The sequence below is a fragment of the Pteropus medius genome, unplaced genomic scaffold (assembly GCF_902729225.1).
Source record: "Pteropus medius unplaced genomic scaffold, Ma_sr-lr_union100, whole genome shotgun sequence".
NCBI lineage: Eukaryota > Metazoa > Chordata > Mammalia > Chiroptera > Pteropodidae > Pteropus > Pteropus medius.
This window is the reverse complement of record NW_024350927.1, coordinates 4,163,275-4,181,258: the sequence shown is the minus strand read 5'-3', so window position 1 is coordinate 4,181,258 and position 17,984 is coordinate 4,163,275. Positions and strand designations below refer to the sequence as shown.

At 45.4% G+C, this 17,984-nt stretch overlaps 1 protein-coding gene across 5 annotated transcripts in view; it reads left to right on the top strand.

The window, feature by feature from the left end:
• The window catches only part of VPS13D (vacuolar protein sorting 13 homolog D), a 218,420-nt gene that overhangs the window by 163,881 nt on the left and 36,555 nt on the right, over positions 1–17,984 (top strand). For all 5 annotated transcript variants that reach the window (XM_039842182.1, XM_039842184.1, XM_039842183.1 and 2 more), the window contains 2 exons: positions 5,631–5,763; positions 8,571–8,766. In XM_039842182.1, the coding sequence (XP_039698116.1) occupies positions 5,631–5,763; positions 8,571–8,766 (329 nt within the window). The remainder of the gene's footprint in view (positions 1–5,630; positions 5,764–8,570; positions 8,767–17,984) is intronic.

Sequence of the window (17,984 nt, the reverse complement as noted above, 5' to 3'; positions counted from 1 at the left end):
TTCACCATTTGGCTGAGTAAGGACTAGCCCTTAAGTTTGCCTTGTGTCAGTGACAGATACCCACTGCTTTTTGGATGACAACTCCTTTAACCCTTCCTTGTTCACAAGTATCACAAAAGGGTTTTTCAACATCAAGGCAAAACTCACACTCATGAGAATCATTTTTAACTGGATATGTTAACAATATGAAGCAGAGTGACGAGGTGCAGACCTCAGTCTGCAGTGACTGGCCCTACATGACTCGAAAGAGGTTGTCCTACTAGTGCACCAGGTGGACGTGCCTGATGTTCAAGCCTCTAAACTGCATCTGAGAGACTGTAAACATTGATGGCTGTCGCGTGCCAGCCAGATGCTGTGCCGAGCATTTCACATCATCTCCTTAACCCTTCAGAGCATCCCTTTGACTTAATATCTGTCATTATTTGTTATTGTTTGGCGGATGGGTAAACTGAGGTCCAGGGATGTTAAGCAGCTTTCACCAGGGTACATATTTAATAAGTAATAGACTAAGAATTTGACTCCTTCGCCTCTGCCCGATTGGCTGCTTTAGGGCAGCCCCCACCAAGTTCATGTCACCCTCACTCACAGACGCCCCATATAGCTGTGTTTCCCAAATATATGTGTTCGAGCTGAGCTTCTTGTGGGCAATGCCGAACAGAAATGGAGCTGACCCACCTTCTAGGAAGAATGCAGGACGCCCTCACGCTGCAGAGTCCTGCCACTTCTCTCCTCTTCCTGTTACACGTGGTCACCATCTGCCCTGGTGACAAGAAAGGTACTGTCACCAGCAATTACTCAACGGAGCAAGGATATTAAAGAGGAAATTTCCATTAGGTAAATAACTGAAAGAAGAACCCCAGAGAAGGGGGAGAAATTCAGGCCCAGGCTCCTGTTACTCTGGCCACATATCTTTGGCATCCCATGCTTGCCGAACATCACGAAAGGGTCAGGAAAACCGATAGGACAGAACACAGGGACACGGCGTGAATTTCTTCTCTTGCACCATTCCAACATCTACTTGAATTTCAGTTTCATAAAATCATCTGTTCTGAACCCAGCCCCAAACCCAGCCTAATTTGTAGCGGCTCCGTTTCTGTAGACAATGGGGTTATTTTTGGAAGGCGGCTGTATTGACACGCACCGTGGGTCAGCTTTGCAGTAGAACCAGCATCCTGAATTCTTCTGAGATTTTTACCCCCTAGTTGAAAACAGAGCTTTACAGAAACTAATGACTTCAGATTGTGGCCAGAATTCACAAGTGTGGTGTGTGCCGAAGCCTCCGGTGAAGAAGGGGGCGGGGGATCGCGGTCGTCTTTGCAAGTGGAATAGCAGGTTTTCTAAAGGACATTCCGTTCCTCGGAACCTTTCATTATAGCGAGGGCAGTATTCACTTGCAGCCTTAAGTTTTCTGTCGACTCGAAATTGCTACAAAATGAGCTGTATTGACTTAAGTTTCTGCAAATGCTCCTTCTGTGTTGAGGTCATGTTTATACTGAGTAGAGTTACAAATGATCTGCAAATTACCTTCCAATTGCTAGGCCTTTCCCAGTGTGTGAGCTTGGCACATGCAGCCTGCCCTGGTGCTTTCACGCCGCCTCTGCCTGAGCTTCCAGTGTGCTGGGCACACACGCACAGAGCCTAAGGCTTCCCACACACACTGTCTCAATCCTCACTGCAGCCCTGTGGAATCTGATTATTCTCATTTTGCACGTGAAGAACTCGAAGTTCAGATAACTCGATATGTGTTTATTAAAGGCACCACATATATCAGGCTCTGTGCTAGTACTTTACATGTTTTATCTAGTGTTTTACATGTAGTATCGAATCCTGACGGCATCCTTGTAAGTGGGTATTCTTATCCCCATTTTGGAGATGAGGAAACAAAGGCTCATGGAGGTTAAGTTGTTGCTTGTCCATGATCTCGAGCTGTTAAGGGTCACAGTCAGAATCCGAACTCTGGTGTGAATGTCTTTCCATTACGCCACCTACATGCCTCCTGACTGAGGTCCTTAGAGGCAGGAGGCAGAAATTTGCTCGCTTGGCACACAGTAAGGGTTCTGTGCGTGTTCGACTGATGGGTTGATTGCCTGGACGCACAGCTGGATTGTGCTTGCTCTCCCCCTGATCGTCAGCCTTCCCCCCAGTGCCTCTGGCCTTCATTTCTCATTTTGATCAACCACGAGCATGCCAGAGGACATCTGCTCTGAAAAAGTTTCACAGTGAACTCGGAGGATGCCCTGCACCGTCACTCCCGCATGATGTCGCAGCTCTCATGGGTGTCTCTGCTCTGTTTTGACGATCATCTTCAAAGTCAAGGACGTGGGTGAACTAACACCAGTGCCAGAGGGCGCCCGTGGAGAGCGCTTACTGGAATCACCTCCCTCTCTAGCCCGTGTTCTCACCCTGTCTTTGAGGGAGAAATAAGATACAGGGTGTGATTTACTTTCCCACCGAGGTGGGGAATGAGAGATGGAATTAGGGATGACTAAGTGCAGCCACAGCGAGAGAGAAGGCCACAGCTTTGCGGCGCCCTGGATGCAGTCCTCGGAAGCCCAGTGGACTGGCCGGGGCCCAGCCTTTGGCCTCAGGACCCTCCCCAGGGTGGCTTCGGTTTAGTTCGCATCCAGCATCTCTCCTCGTAAGATCAGATTAACCGCTCATCAGTCTGCGTTGGGGGGGGATTGTAGATTTCAGCAATTTCCCCCAAGTTTTCTGAGTTCTCAAAGTCACATTTCTAGGGGCGAAGACTTTTGTAATCAATTCCTGTAAATATCTTTGTATCCTTTTACTCAGAAGTAAGACAAAAGACCAGTCCAGTTGTCTTGCACGAGTAATTAATTGTATTATAGACAGGGAAGTGGGAATTCAGACCGAAGTCCTAGATTAAGTCAAATAGGTGCTGGCACCTTTCCATGGCAAAGGGGAGGCAGCTGGGAAGCACATGGAAGAATCTGGCATTTAAGGGGAAGCGCGATCGCGTAGATCATCTTATCCCATCCTCCCGAAGTCAGTATGGTGTTTTTGTACAGAGAGCACCCGGAATGAGACAGTGCTGTGTGGGTGCCGAGGCTGCTGTAGCAGAATCAGTTGGCAATTAGGCTTTTGGTGCAGGCTCACGTATAAATCTTGGGTATTAAATTCATCTTATCGATTGCGATTTGATGGAGAGGGGCTGGTATTGGGCAGTCTGCCTAATTATTTGGGGACTTTTAACTTCTTCCTAGTCAAGTGCCAGAACAGGTAAACAAGGCCTTCACTTAAATCTCTCCCAAGGAAATAAGTCTTTTTATGCAAAGTAGGAGTTTAAGAAAAATGGGAAAATCGCGATCACGACCCCAGATGTAGCCTCGGTGCCGCCGGACTCGTTCATGTGGCGCCCGCGGCTTGGGCGCATGCGCGGTGCGCTTCTGACGCCAGCTCTTTCCCTAACCCCGCCCCCCCACACCTCTTCTGTGGCACCAGAGAGGCATTTTGTCCAAGCCCTGAATGAAGAGCACTGGCCCCTTACATAATTCCAGAATATAGCAGGGATTCTTTTTATGACCCTTTCCAGAAACAAGGATCCCATTTCCCTCTCTTCTCTCGATTCCTGAGTGCCCACAGTTTGTGCTCCAGCTTCCTGTCGCTGGCTGTTTCTTGTATAGAATCATTATCTTCCTAACCAGACTCGTCCTTGAGGATAGGTCCAAGGCTGCTGTTTGCCCGTATCCTCAGCAGTACCTAAGTCTGTGCTGGGCCCCCGAGTGAGCGCTTCTTAATAAAGACATTCTAACTTGGATCGTGGATCATACACTGTCAGAGCTGGGAAGAGTTTTGGAAACCACTAAGTCCAACACTCTAATTTTATGGATGGTACCACTCCAAAAACTCACTTTGGAGGCTGGTGTTTATCTGCTGGAAAGAAAAGGTGTTTTTTTGTTTTTGTTTTTGTTTTTTTTTTTATGGTAAAGCCTAACAAATGACCATGATTCTAAATCTTTGGAAGGCTTTCTTCAAAGGATGCGGGCTATTCCTCCATGGACTAGGATCTGACTACTCACCACAATTAGAATGCTCGCTGGGGCCATCCCAAGCCATTGTCACTCACCCTTCCAGCCACGTGATAGTGTCGGTACTATCACTATGCTCCAGATGCTGAGAGGGGGGCTCAGGGATGGGACACCTCCCTCCAGGTTGAGAGAGAGCTAGAATCTGGTTTGGTCAGACGCCCAGGCTCGGGGCTCTCAGATGGGGTCCCTGACTGAAACCCCCACTTAGTGAGTGATTCAAAGTGCTGGCTTTGCAACGCCCTATGGTGTCTCTGTCCTAAAAGAAACTGTAAAATTAATTTTCATTAACTTTAAGTTCTTTAATTAGGAAATGACAGGGAAGGGAAGGCAAAAAGCAAATAACCACAGGGTTTGCATCTCCAGAAAGGTCAGTTCTCACTGCCCTAGGCTGTGAAAGCATTTGGACTGAGTAAACGGAAGGAATATTCTCATATCTTAATCCAGGAACCATTGCTTTACCTGGAATTGCTGTTTCTTCCTCCAGTTCCTCTTCTGTGCCCAGAGCTCACCTTCTCCTGTCACTAGCGTCAAGAAGCCTGAGGACTGATGGCTTCCACGGCAAATCTGTGTAACCAGCCTTGCCAGACCAGAATGTAACAGGCCCCCTGACTACCCAATGTGCTGGGTCTTCAAGGCATGCTGTTTGCCTCGAATCTTTTCACTAAGCTTTATATCTGAATAACATTCCTGTGAGTTTTCTAAAAGGTTAGTCCTGGGTCATTGGCACTTAAACCACTTGTTTTGGTAGATCCTTCCCAAGAAGGTTAATTATATATTTGATATCCTTCCCTTTTTATGCCTGAATGATGAGGATAAGTACCCTGTGGTTTATTAACTGTCACTTTAAACCTTTTCAAATTGTCTTGTGACAAAACAGAGTTTTATGTCCTTTTTATCCAGCTTTGATGAATGAGACAGCTTTTCTAGTGAAAATATGCCAGGGTAAATAATATCTCTCCTGTTTGGTGGGGTAGGATTTTGCATTTGAAGTTATGAGTTCAAGTCTGCCACTTCACATGAAAGGTGCTCTAACCTGTTAACTTTTCCAAATGCTTTTTTTTTTTTTTTTTTGGACAAACAGGGTAATGGCTGGTGAAGGTTGAATAAGTGAAAGAAGAACTTAAGGGCGGTTGATGTCTCTAAAACAACAATTTGCCACATTTTCCTATTTCGTATCTCCCTAATCGTTAGAGCAAAGATCTTGTGTCCTTAACATATGGAATCCCAGAGCTCACCTCTTCTCCCCCAGGCCATTTTATTCTACCTTTACTTTTTTTTTTTTTTTTTATGTAAATTTGCAATAGTAACGTGGAAGGTAAATGTCCTTATGGATTTTTAGGAGTTGTTTTGCAAACCGCATGCCCACCAGTGTAAGCGTCCCGCGATTCGTATGTGCCCAGTGCTTGAGAGCCACCTCCTGGGACACACAGTATATAGATGCAGCAGTTCTTGTCTATCTCGATTGGTGTTTGCTGAATTCCAGCTAGGAGGAAGGGAAGATATTTATTTAAAATAATTAAAATAGTCACAATACTGCTCAGGTTTCAAAACCCTTTTCCCTCTGTTTTTAATTCGTTGCAGTTTGCAGGAACATTATCAGATGGCCTAGGAAAGACGATGGACAATCGGCATCAGTCGGAGCGGGAGTACATTAGGTACCACGCAGCCACAAGTGGCGAACACCTTGTAGCCGGCATCCATGGCCTGGCTCATGGTAAGTCACATGCTGCCAGGCTGGAGAAGAATGGCTCTGACGCCACAGTCCCTCAGAGGTGCCTTTCCACCCATCCAGTTGCAAGGAGGGAAAAGAAAGCCGACAACAGTGGAGATCCTGGCTGGGTGTCTGGTGCGCCTGATAACTGTCAAGCTCTCTTATTTTATCCACCTCGCACCTGAAATGCTACAGCCTGTGAGAACTCTTCATTCATTTTCAAAGTGCCATGCAGTTGCAGTTCCTTCCTGTTCTCTGGCGTCTGTTCCCAGAGTGTCATAAGGAGTTATCAGTCGAACCCCTTTTAAAAATATAGAACCGTTGTTTCAAGACATGCCTTCTGCTTCCCGAGCGTTCCTTCCATAGAAGTGAAATTGGCCACCAGGTTTGTGGGCCAGATGTTTCTAAGTTTCGTATAAATGCACATTCACAGAGACTGTAAATCCTTGTGCCCAAGAGACATAGGTGATGGCACAGATGTGTCAGGTCTCTGAATCTGTTTGAATTCTGACTTTTAGTGATGTAATTCTGACCCATTTGCCTCTTGTTGTATTTTCCCCAGCAACTCCTTAGCATGGCATGCAAGACCCTTAGAACTAGATAGCCAGCCAACTTTCCAACCACTGTCCCCCAGCCACACTGACTTCGGCCACTCAGAGCCACACACCGCTCTCCATGCCTTCAAGTCCTGGCTCACTCGTTCCTTCTGCCCTCCCCTTCTCTTCCTCACTTCAGTGCCTACCAAAATCCTGCTCAACCCATAAGGTTCACCTCAAATGACGTTTGCCCAGCCCCACTGTCCCCATTTAGAATTAACGATGACTGGAGCACACATGGCAGTCTGGATTGTGTTTGTAGCCAGCCGTGTGGGTCTTGCCTTCCTGAGAGGCTGCGATAGCCAGGAGAGGAGAAAGACTACTTTGTGTTTACCTTCGTACTCGCAGTACCTTTTATACATACAAGTACTTTTATGATACCTGGCGTGTAACTCATGCTTTGGTAACGGTTATTAGTAAATCGAACTGTTTGTACCAGATTCTTAGGAATAGTCTGAAGCTATCGGAACTCATATCAAGGCTGATGAAGTTTTGATTATCTGCATTTGGAAGAAGAAGAAGGAATATAAATAATAAAAATCAGATTTTTCTTCATGTTTAGGACACAATGTTTAGGACAGAGTGTTTATCAGTTTTCCTAAGGGCGAGGTTTGGATCAAATGCCTTTGCTTTCCTGAAGCCTGCCCAACTGGAAAGGGAGCAGCCCCCAGGGAGACATTAAGCTAGAAATAAAATTTGGCCGAAACTAATCTGTTTATGTGCTTTAAAAGTTGATCGTTGGGCAATCATTTGGGATTAAAGATTTAGTCATTCTAGTAACTAATGATGGTGCATTGGAATAATAGATGATTGTTTTTTAATGAATATAAAATGCTGTGCTGTCTATAATTGCCTTTATCCTTTATCTTTGGGATATGAAGAGAAAGCATGGCTGTCCTCACTTTTTAGATGGATTCACCAGTGTACTGAGAGAGTGGATAACCGGTTCAAGGTCGCAAAATCCCCTCCAGCCAAGGCTCATTCAGATGATATGTACAGCATCTCCAGGAGATGTTTGGCTGTTCGGAGACCAGGAACCAGTGGCCTCATTCAAGGAAGATCCATCAAGCTCTGGGTTATGTGAAAGTAGTAGTCTAGAGTGAGATCTTTCCTCCAGGATGGACAAGCTCTCAAAAGAGAGCAGTCTCCCCGGTTTAAAACCTGGGAGTAACGCTCAGTTTGACTGTAGGCCCCGCCAGACCCAAGTTCAGCGATGCTCCGTCTCCGTCGTGAACTTCGTTCAGAGGGTTGGGAAAGGGATGTTGCCTTGCTGGAGCAGAGGGACCCAGAATCCAGAAGGAATGTCGTGAGCTGTTAGTGCGTTCTCACCCAGGGAATTTCCTTTACCAATTTGTCTCACTAGAGCTGAAGGGTCTAGAGAGCTTCTTCACAGCCCCACCATCAAAGGGTAAACATCCTGTAGTGTCCCTGGCACAAATCCTGGAAATGCTCCCTGGACTGGGCCCACGTTTTCCCTGCAGCCCGTGTCCTCGCCAGCCTTGGCCAACTTCCGGCCACGTTGGAGGCTCTTTAAGGTCATCACTATCAACTTATAGAATGTTGATAGTGTCTTTTTGACCTAGGTTGGTCCTTTGAACTGACCCCGTAGAGGGTCCTGGCAGCTTTTGGGGAGTGACTTTCATCACGGCTTCATCATTTATTCTGATTGCCTACACCTGATTCCAGCAGTGTGCTGTAGCTTTTACCCTATTTCAAACACTTAGCGGTGTTGGCCAGTCACATAGTGTTCTTTGAAAATCGAATACCTATATTTAGTTATCTCTCTGCCTTATGTTTTATGGGATTCCAACTTTCCTCCAGAGCCTTATTTTCTAGTCTGTCGATATAATCCTACTGTCTGCATCCTCCCCCAACAGCCCGTATGCTGCCCAAGCTCTGGAATTGAAAAGTACCGCTGTTAGCTTTCCTTTGAGTTTTTTAAAAAACTGGAACATAAGTTTACTTCTGACTAATATACAATATATTTATATGTAATATGTATTCTGATTAATATATAGTGTTACATTCTCTTACTCCAAACTTAAGGGGCATATTCGCTGGTTTTTGGTCTTGAGGTGGCCTGCCTGTGGCCTGTCAGATGGGTAGAATGCCCCTGAGTTACTCTGCCAGGTGCATGGAATTGAGAGGTGTAGCTTTAAATGCTGTTGCTTTTGACCTTGGCCCGGTTACAGTAGCCCTTGTCTTTTTTGCTAGGTATCATTGGCGGATTGACCAGTGTGATAACCTCAACAGTGGAAGGTGTGAAGACAGAAGGGGGTGTCAGCGGTTTTATATCTGGCCTTGGGAAAGGCCTCGTTGGCACTGTCACCAAGCCAGTAGCAGGTGCCCTGGATTTTGCATCAGAAACAGCCCAGGCGGTGAGAGACACAGCCACACTTAGTGGCCCCAGGTCAGTGCTCGGAGGGGGGAGCGCCTTTTGCGATTTGTAGCCCAAGTCTGCTGCCTCTCCCAACACTTACTGATGTGTTTAATCATATGCTTTCTGCTTTGGTGATTTTTTAAGTATTCGAAAACACATAAATAAAATTTCTGACTTGCATAATATAAATATATGAAAATGAAGCCCAAAAATCTGGCATGAATTTTTGCAGATCTGTACCAATATGTGTATCTAGCTATATATCTGTATATATTGGAGAGAGATATATGTAAATGAAATGTTTTTCTTCGTTAGAGGGGTCAGAAGTAGGATCACATCCTTACGAACCTCCCGTCCTCACCAAACTAGACCCCCACTTGCCCACTGAGAAAACTCAGTCTGCAGGCGGGGTCTTGCTCCTGAGCCTCATAGCATAATCCTGGAATCTCTGGAGTTGTGGTTCACCTCATGGGTCTGTTCCTCCTTAGTTCTCCTTTGACTTGACGGTGCCAGCCAGTCCCCTAACCTCATAATGAAACTCCCCAAGCGAGTTGGCAGTTCTGCTGCGGACGCTGTCTTGCCACAATACCGGTTGAGACAGGAAACCAGCCACAGCCCACACGGCTCCACATCCCGCAGAATCCAACCACTTTACCTTAGCTGTTTGTGTTCGTGGCCTATTTTAGCCTCCCCTTTTCAGAGTGACTAATCGGGGATCTGAACAAAGGGTATGATGGACGGTATAGTCCTGGCTGAGCTGGACTCCACCTAAGCTGAGGGTTTTGCTGCTGCCTGTCTAGGAGCTTTTCCCTAAGTGAGTGAGTGAGTGCCCTTTCAGGATGCCAGGGCCTGGGCCGTGTCTACATCCTGCTGCTCCCTCAAATGGGATCTGAAGCGAAATCGTCCCCAATTAAAATGAATCCATTTGTCTGTCACCAGAAAACTTGACTGATGATATAGGACTGCAGTGGGGGAAATGCTTAAGACTGCGGACTGGAACCGTGTAATGAATCCTGCCAGAATGGCTTCCATCTGGAGGCAGCTGCTCTTTAAAAAAGAATCTGTAGAGTTTACTTTAGTTACGTTACGTTCTATTCCCAGATACAGAGCTCAAACAATCCCCGAGTATATTTTGAAGCATTTATGAAGTTAGGGGGAGGGGCAGTAGGGAGTCTTCAAAAGAATTTCCAGTTACTTTTTCCGTGTCTGCTCAAAGGCCAAGAATTCTACCTCCGGTATTTTGTCAGGACAGTAAGACCTAATCAAGTGAGTAAAGCAGAAGGCCCCTAAAAATTCCAAAAGAACCATCCTTATTCTTAAAATCCCAGAGCGGTCAAGGGATCGAGTGATTTGTTTCAAAAAGAACCTGAGGTATATCTGTTAATTTTTTAAACTATTATTATTTTGTGCTGTGAGCTTTAATGATATTGACCAGAAAGAAATCACTTGAATTTTCTATAATGTCAGTTTAGAAGTCTTGGTAAAGTTTTGCATTCTTTTTAGGAGCACAAGAAAGGCACAGAATGTTTGTCCAGCAGTGCCATAGAAGGTTCAGTTTAGTGTCAGCCAGCATACATCTGTCATTCATTCATTTTCAGTCAGTAGATATCGACTGAAAATTTCCTAAGAATCCAGGGTTGGGAACATAGCAGAAGCTGGATAAAGCAAGGCTGTCTCTGGGCCCAGAGGGCTTACAGTCAAGTGAGGCCGCAAACATCACACAAATCATCATATAAATAATTATTTGCTGAAATTGCGGTCAGTGACACGGGACATTCACAGGGTGCTGTGAGACTGTAGAATCAGGGAAGGCAAAGGGGAGAGGGTGGCCAGTGAGGTCAGGAAAGGCTGTTCTCAGGAAGTGATATTTGAGGTGAAGCCTGAAGTCTAGGTAGGAGTTGGCCAGGCGAAGAGAGGAGAGAATCACATTGCGGGTTAGAGGGGCACAGAGAAGCTGTGCGGCTTGCCTCAGAGCAGACAGTAACCGGCAGTGCAGTTGAAGTTTAACTGCAGATTTCCCAGAACAGTCACCTGCCTGGCCGTGCGCTCCTCCTAGAAACAAAAGCTACAACCATAAGTGAGAAGCAGCCAGGCAGTCATGGGCTGCGGGTGTGACAGCCCACAGGAAAGGGGATTAAGCATCTGCTCCTCCTCTCTGTTCCTAGAGGAGCCACTAGTGGGGGATCCGAGGCCAAAGGTGTCAGGTGAGTGGGGCACATGCTAGACCCGTGCTAACTGGGGGCCTCCAAGACACTTGGCCTTTCGCCTTTTTTGCACTGAAAAGGCGTTACAGATTCTTCAGAAACACTTTGACCACTTACCCTCAGTCCATTTATCTAGGTTCAAAGATAGGGTTCTTAATGAAGAGCCACATGTTAGAAAAGAACACTTGTCCCGGAAGACAATAGACCTGGGTCCCAAAGCCCTTACCTGTTAGCGTTGGGCCCTCGGGCAAGGCTCCCAGCCTAAGTCTCAGTTTTTCAATCTATAAATCGGGGGTAAAGGTACTTGTCTGTTCTCCCATCCAGCGGTTTGAAACCTAACCAGAGTTATTTTAATGTGAATATAAATATAATATAAAGAACTATAAAATGCTGGGTGATACCGGTTTTGAAAGTCACGTTACAGGAGCAGGTGGGGAAACGGTTCAGTGCCTTGAGGGTCTGTTGTGATGACACTGATCTCTTAGGAACCTACTCATTCCACCAAGGGCTAATCACCCTGGTTTCTTGGAAGTGAGTTATAACCCTCTCCAACCATCCCAGTTGATTGAACAGGGTCCAGGGGTGTTACTCAGGGTTTTTCCCCCGCTGTTTAGACAACAGGGACTAACAAATGATTTGAAGGGATTAGAAGTGAGATTCTGACCGGGGGCTGACCTGAGTCCAGGGACCGAGCCAGGAATTCAACCCAGGAGTCCACGAGTTCTGCTCTGAGTCTGCTCTTGGAATGAGACTTTCTGCTTCCTTTGTACTATTTCATCCAAGTGGAGGCTTAGATCTGAGCATCTACATTTTAAGTGACCCAAATTTTAAGCAGATGATAGCGAAGTAAGCCATAAAACCGTGAAAGAATATTCCTTCCAGTAATCCATCTGAAAAGTGGCTTTACAGGAAACATTGGCGCCTTTTTCTGTTTATTTGAACATGACTTTATTTATAGGGAACCCCCCTCCTTAAGTTCTCTTAGATGAAAATACTTCCAAGTTCCTCTCCTTGTTACAGTATACAAGCATTCGAAAGGGACAGCCACCACCTAACTTTTCTGTGAAATGTCCATGCAGGGCAGCAGTCCGTGGGAAGGCAGGTGGGGGCGGGGGAGAGACGAGGGCGGAGGACAGCAGAGCCTTGGCCTCGGCGTGGATGTGTGGACCAGTGTCCCTTGCTGCGTTTGTTAACTGTACAAGTATGTGTGGTTTGGAACAGAAATAAGAGGCCTTGTCCAAGGCCGCGTCCTGCTGGCTTGGGCTGCTTCTCTCCGTCTACATGTATCGGGCCACATCTGTCTGTTCCCAAGTAAAGTTTATGAAAATGGCACAGATGCCGCCACACTGTGGTGCCACCGAAGCCATGGAGAAAAGCCCTGCCACCCTTCAGCAGCCCAAAGCAGGGCACGACCTGGGCCGCGCGCCTCGTTCTCTGCATGCGTGGTGGCATTTGATGGTCATATCTGAAAAGAGACTTTGGAGAAAACTCCAAGGACCCCCGGTAGCCATTTCCCAATAGAAGACAAAAATGCCATTGAAAACAGAGGAACATCTGACTGTGGGCTGTTGATTTGCTTGGCATTTCAGGAAAGTGGCACATGATTTATGAAGCTGGGTCCTGAGGTTTTATCCAAAATATTTCTTCGCCTTTTTAGTCAAGACCCAAACCGGAGGAAGAAATGGGAATTGGCAGGACTCAAAATATTTAAGCTAATTTAGCAAAGCTCGCGAGTGTTGGAGTTACCTCGTCATTTGAGTTAGGTGGTGGGGGGCGGGGGTTTGAAGGGCGGGGTGGGTCAGCGTTCCAGAACATGGCCATCAGGGCTCTGCCCGTGCTCAGAAATCCCGGGACCCCGTGTCGTGCGCATAGGTGTGAGTTCCAGTGGCTCCAAGAGCTTTTGAGTAGCCGTTTGGTTGACTTCACAGAGAAGATTTATGGGGCATGTTTGACTTTTTCCGTAAAAACACTCCTAAGATACCACCTCAAATTTGTGAAAGACACTTTCCATTAATGGCCTCTTAGACGTGAGCTCGAAATGGATTTTCTCGAGGAAAACTTTTCGTCACAGTGTTTGCGTCTCGCCCGTGAGTCTCTGGGATAAGAGGGTTAAGACCCTCAGGGGTCACCAGAGCCTGAACACCGTCGGGTTGGACAGGCCAGGAAAGAGTCAGCAAAGGCGTTTAGGCAATGCTTCTACTACCCTTCGTCCCAGTTTGGCAGTCCTGCTTTTAGTCATTCTACTCTAAAAGCAGCCATTTGCTCTTCTTGGTGTCAGACGTAACACATCAGGCAGAACTGGCTTGACTTGAGCCTTTGGGAACTCCCGAAGGTAAAAACCTAACAGAAATTAAAATGTCAGGATGCAGCGGTGCTCTCGTGTTCCCACGGGTGTCCCGTGCGGGGCAGAGGAGGGTACGCTGGGAGCCCACGTGTCTGCGGCAGAGCAGATTCGTCATCGCTCAGAAAGTTTCTGTTTTGTCTCGAAACTGTGTGAAATTTACACTTTATCCCACGTTGGTTTTAATAAGAAAATGTTTTTAATTTGCTACCCAATAAAATGAACCCTTCAGAAAGGTGGTCATCCTGTAACTACCGCCTCATGCTTATTTAGGAAGTAAAGATGCTCCTTGCAGATGAGTCTTGTAGGTTCCAGTAGCATCGATCTAAAGACGAGTGTGTCGGTCAGGGTGCACACCCAGAGGCTAGTACGTAATGACCCTGAGGCTCTGTTTCTTACCTTTGAGCATGCCTGTCGGTTGGCTTGGTGACTGCTGCTCGGGGCAGCCCGCACATTGGTTGACATGTCAGTTTCGTCATGAGAAGGAATTAGATCTTAGTGAAACAAAAAATATTGTGGCATCCAGCTGAAGGGATGGGACTGTTCACATCTCTCTTCTGTCGTCCAAAAGTGGCCCAGAACTTTATAGGGGCAGCCACCATATCTGTCTTCTTCTCACCCGTGGGTATGCGTGAGGTGAGAGCCATATATTCTCACCTCCTGATCCTGCCAAACGAGGCCTTTCCACGGAATGCTCGAAGGTGGCTGATCAGTTCACTCCTGAGCAATCCCAGAAGAAGAAACAACACTCAGAGCTGCGTTAATGACTTGGGATGTCTCATCCGGGTCTGAAATTGAGCTGATGAAGTCACAAGATATTTTTAAGAAACATCTTAACCGTCCTTCATGCCTTATAAGTTAAAATTCGTCTCGTAGGAACACAAGCAGAGAAATCTTATTTTCCAAGACAGACTTCTTCCCTCTTGCTGAACTCTAAATACCGTATTCCCCTTTCACTCAAAGGCTCCATCTAGACAATGCCATTCTCATTATAACATAACTTATGGAAAGCTCATATCTGTTGCTAAAAAAAATGGAAGGTGTGTGTGTTCCTGCATTTCTGAAATCCCATGGCTCATTTTTATGCAAGATTATCTGTTAGGGGGAAAAAAACCACTTTTTTGGTCATGGTACATTACAATCGTTTCTAGAAAGGAGAGTGTCTATTTTTTTTTGCCATTTTCGGCATGCAGAGATGACTGACTTCATGGAAACGGCACAATTCTGCTTCCAGAAGTAAAAATAAATTGATTTTAGGCATGTACATCTTTATAGTATAGTCCTTATATCTCAACCAGCAGGTCTTTGCTCAAAGAAAACAGAATGGAAAGTACGATTGCTTTCTGATTTCGGTTTCTTCCATTTGAAAATTAAATATTCAGGCCAGTGTTGACCCAAAGGCCCTTTCTTCTTCGGTGACTTGGGTTTTAGAACTCCGGAAAAACACCCAGCCTTGTATACACATAAGACGTGTGTTTGAGAGTTTTGGTTTGACCTTCAAGAGAAACACAGCAGTGTATTTCTTCCTGAGAAAACATTTTATTTCGTGCATGAGAGAGGAACGAAAAGCCGTTTACCGTTGATGGAAGTCCTCTGCAAAGGCATTAATCAGGCTTACTCATTTTTAGGTTTTGATGACTATCCTGTCCCGGCTCTCTGTTTTAGCATCATCCCTCGTTGCCCAGCATGAAGCTGGAATCTCCTTTAAGAGAGGAGATCAAATCTCCTCCTCCCAGACTGGAAGTAAGATGATTCTGAGACACACGGAGGACAGTGGGCTAGCAGGGAATCGAAGACTGTAGTGTGTTGTATTATAACTCAAGTCTTTTAATCTTTGGGGGAAGAAAAGGTAGGTTTGGGTGTTACAGTTAACCCCCTTTCATTTGTCCCAATGCCTTTATCTAGTAGTCTTGCCAGACTGCCTCTCAAAGACAGATTCTTACTAAGTTTCTCACTAATTTGTCAAGTGGGACGTAGGCCTAAGATGGAATTAGTAAACATTTTAATCACAACGTACTCTGAAAGAAACAGTTTTACTATATCAGGCTTGTATAATGCAAATCAGATTAACAGTTGTGACTAATCTGTATCCTTAGTGGGTTTACTTTAATACAAGGAGGAAACTAATTTCTAATTAGCACAAAATTTGCAAATACAGGTCCTTTTAGAACAGAGGTTCTCAAAATATGGTCTAGGGACCCTTGGGGAACCCCAAAACCTCTCAGGGATCCGTAAGGTCAAACCTATTTTTATATATTATGTATCCATTCATATATAGTTAAAGCACTGTGTTTATAATAATAGCATCTAATCAGTGTGGTGGAGTTGCGTAGAAGCTACACGAGGTGTCATACTGCAACAGATTAACTGTAGGAGCAGATAAAAGAACACAGCTGTTTTCTGTTAAGCAAGACGTAGAGATTTGCAGAAATGTAAAATAATGCCACTCTTCTCACCTTCTGCAACTCCATGAATATGCCACCAGCCACCAGCCACCTGCACCTGGCTAATTTCCTTGACAAGCTGTTGTTCTGTTGGAAATATGGTGACCATCCATCATCCTGCTGATAAATAGCACATATCGGCAATGGTGGATTAATGTGGATTAAACTATAGGAGCCACTGTAATGCGACGCTTCACTTTGGCGTCCTGCCAACAGTTGTCAGCCTTCCTGGTTTGCTCCTGACTTTTACTGGGTTTCTTAAAGTAACTATTGGAAAGCGTTCATCACATGTCAGAAAGACTTCTCACAGTCATTGACCTAATTTAGTCCTTCGCCTTAACCTACCATCCTGATAAATTTTAACTGCAGCAGCATGGTAAGCGCAGAGCAGAACACTTCACAGTGCCAGGTCCGGCTCGTCAGAAGGCCCCTCGGTGGAGTTAGCACTGCCTGAGCTCTGACAGGAAGCCGAGAAGGTGTATCTGTGTCAGAGCTTACTTGGCAGAACCTCAGCTTTCCACTCTAGCAGAGGTGGTGGGGCAGGACAAACGCACAATATTTGGACAGGCTCCTTTGAACTCCTGTGGAAAGCAGTTTTTATGAGGCGGTTGTTCTGTGTTAACACCAGAGCCAGCTCCTAGTAGATTTTCCCCAAACATACTTCAAACATAGATAATGGCAGGGGTGACCCAAGCCATATCATAAAATCCCAGGACTGCAGAAAACTTCAAAGGAGCAAAACTTCTCGTTACGAGGATGATGGGGCCCAGGCTTCCTGGGTCGCCCTGGCGGGTTAGGCGGTGCATTGCACTGAGGGCATTGTGGCCTCCCCACCGGTGGCCGAGGGCAAGGCTGTGCCCTAGACTTTGCCGATCTGCTCCAGCGGCACGGTGAGGGCGGTAGGGACTGGCACCTGCCATCCCCTAAGGCGTTAAGGCCAAATTACCAGCGCAGAGCGCCTTCGTATCCCTAGGGAACAGATGCAAGCCTCAAAGAGTTTTTATGTTGTCGTTTGAACTGTTGGGGGGTTCCATTAATTCAGTCTGGCCAGTTCTGACCTTTTGATATTTAGATCCAATTGCTTAGTAAGCTCAGTGGTTCAGGTATAGGCAAATTGACAGTAGGAATTCGTTAACTGGTTAAGTGTTGACCTCTGCTGTGTCCCAGGCAGATAATAGGTGTTAAGTACTGAGAATGTTTAAATACTTGAGGACAAAACCGTTTTTGAAGTCTTCCAGGTTCTTGAGGATCACCAAGCTGTTTCGGGGTCAATATTCGTAAATTAGTCTCATATGTTGATGAAAGCAAGTCTCCTATAACTTTTTTGAAGTATCCCTTTGTTAGTGATTTAACTTGCTCTTTGTTCTTGAAGATGACAACACGTTGTTGGTGTGGTGGTGGACGTTGGGGAGGTTTGGTAGAAACAGGCGTTTTTTTCTGCCTTGTTCCCAGGTCCCTCACAGCTCCTTCAAAACAAATCATTATGGTTTTACTAATTGTTTACAAATGGCCAGTGACCTCTTGATTTTTCAATTATTCTTTATATCTTGTATGTTTTTACTAAATATCATTTAGTGTCTACAAATAAGAAAGACGGTATTTTGAAAAACCTATGATTTTGACTTTCTCTCGCTATAGCAATCTTTTTTATTTTTTCGAATTAAATTTTATTTTATCAGAATAAATCCCTGTTCACACTTATAAAAGTCAAAGACTTCTACATATCTGAAAGCGTGTACCTCTCAGGGTCTCGGGGCCCACTTTCCCTGCCTCTGACTCCCGCTCCCCAGAGGCAACTACTTTCAACACATTTGGCTCTTTCTTCAATTTGGAGATATTTACCTCCATGTTTCTTAAAAAAAAAAAAAAAGTATAGTACTGTTTCTTGGTATCATTTGACTTCTTATTGCTGTACGTACATGTTCCCTCTCTCCATTTTTCAATAGTTATATCGTCCTTTTGGGGTTAATCAGTTTTAGTTTTTACATTATTCTGACTATGCGAATGCTATTCTCAGTGAAGCCACATAGGTTACTACGGCGATGTTTCCTCTCTGGTTTAACTTTTGGGCTGTTTTTTCTCCTTGGAGTTGGTAATTGCTTTTATTGTTGTTGTTCGCTTAGTTTTCTAGATGCATATTCTCAACTTATCCCCAAACTCTTAATTTACTTTCAGCGTCTTTCACCAAGGTTAGTAACAACTTTTTTAAAAAGAACTTCTATCCATCGATTGCTAATTTATCTGTAACCCCTCCTCTGT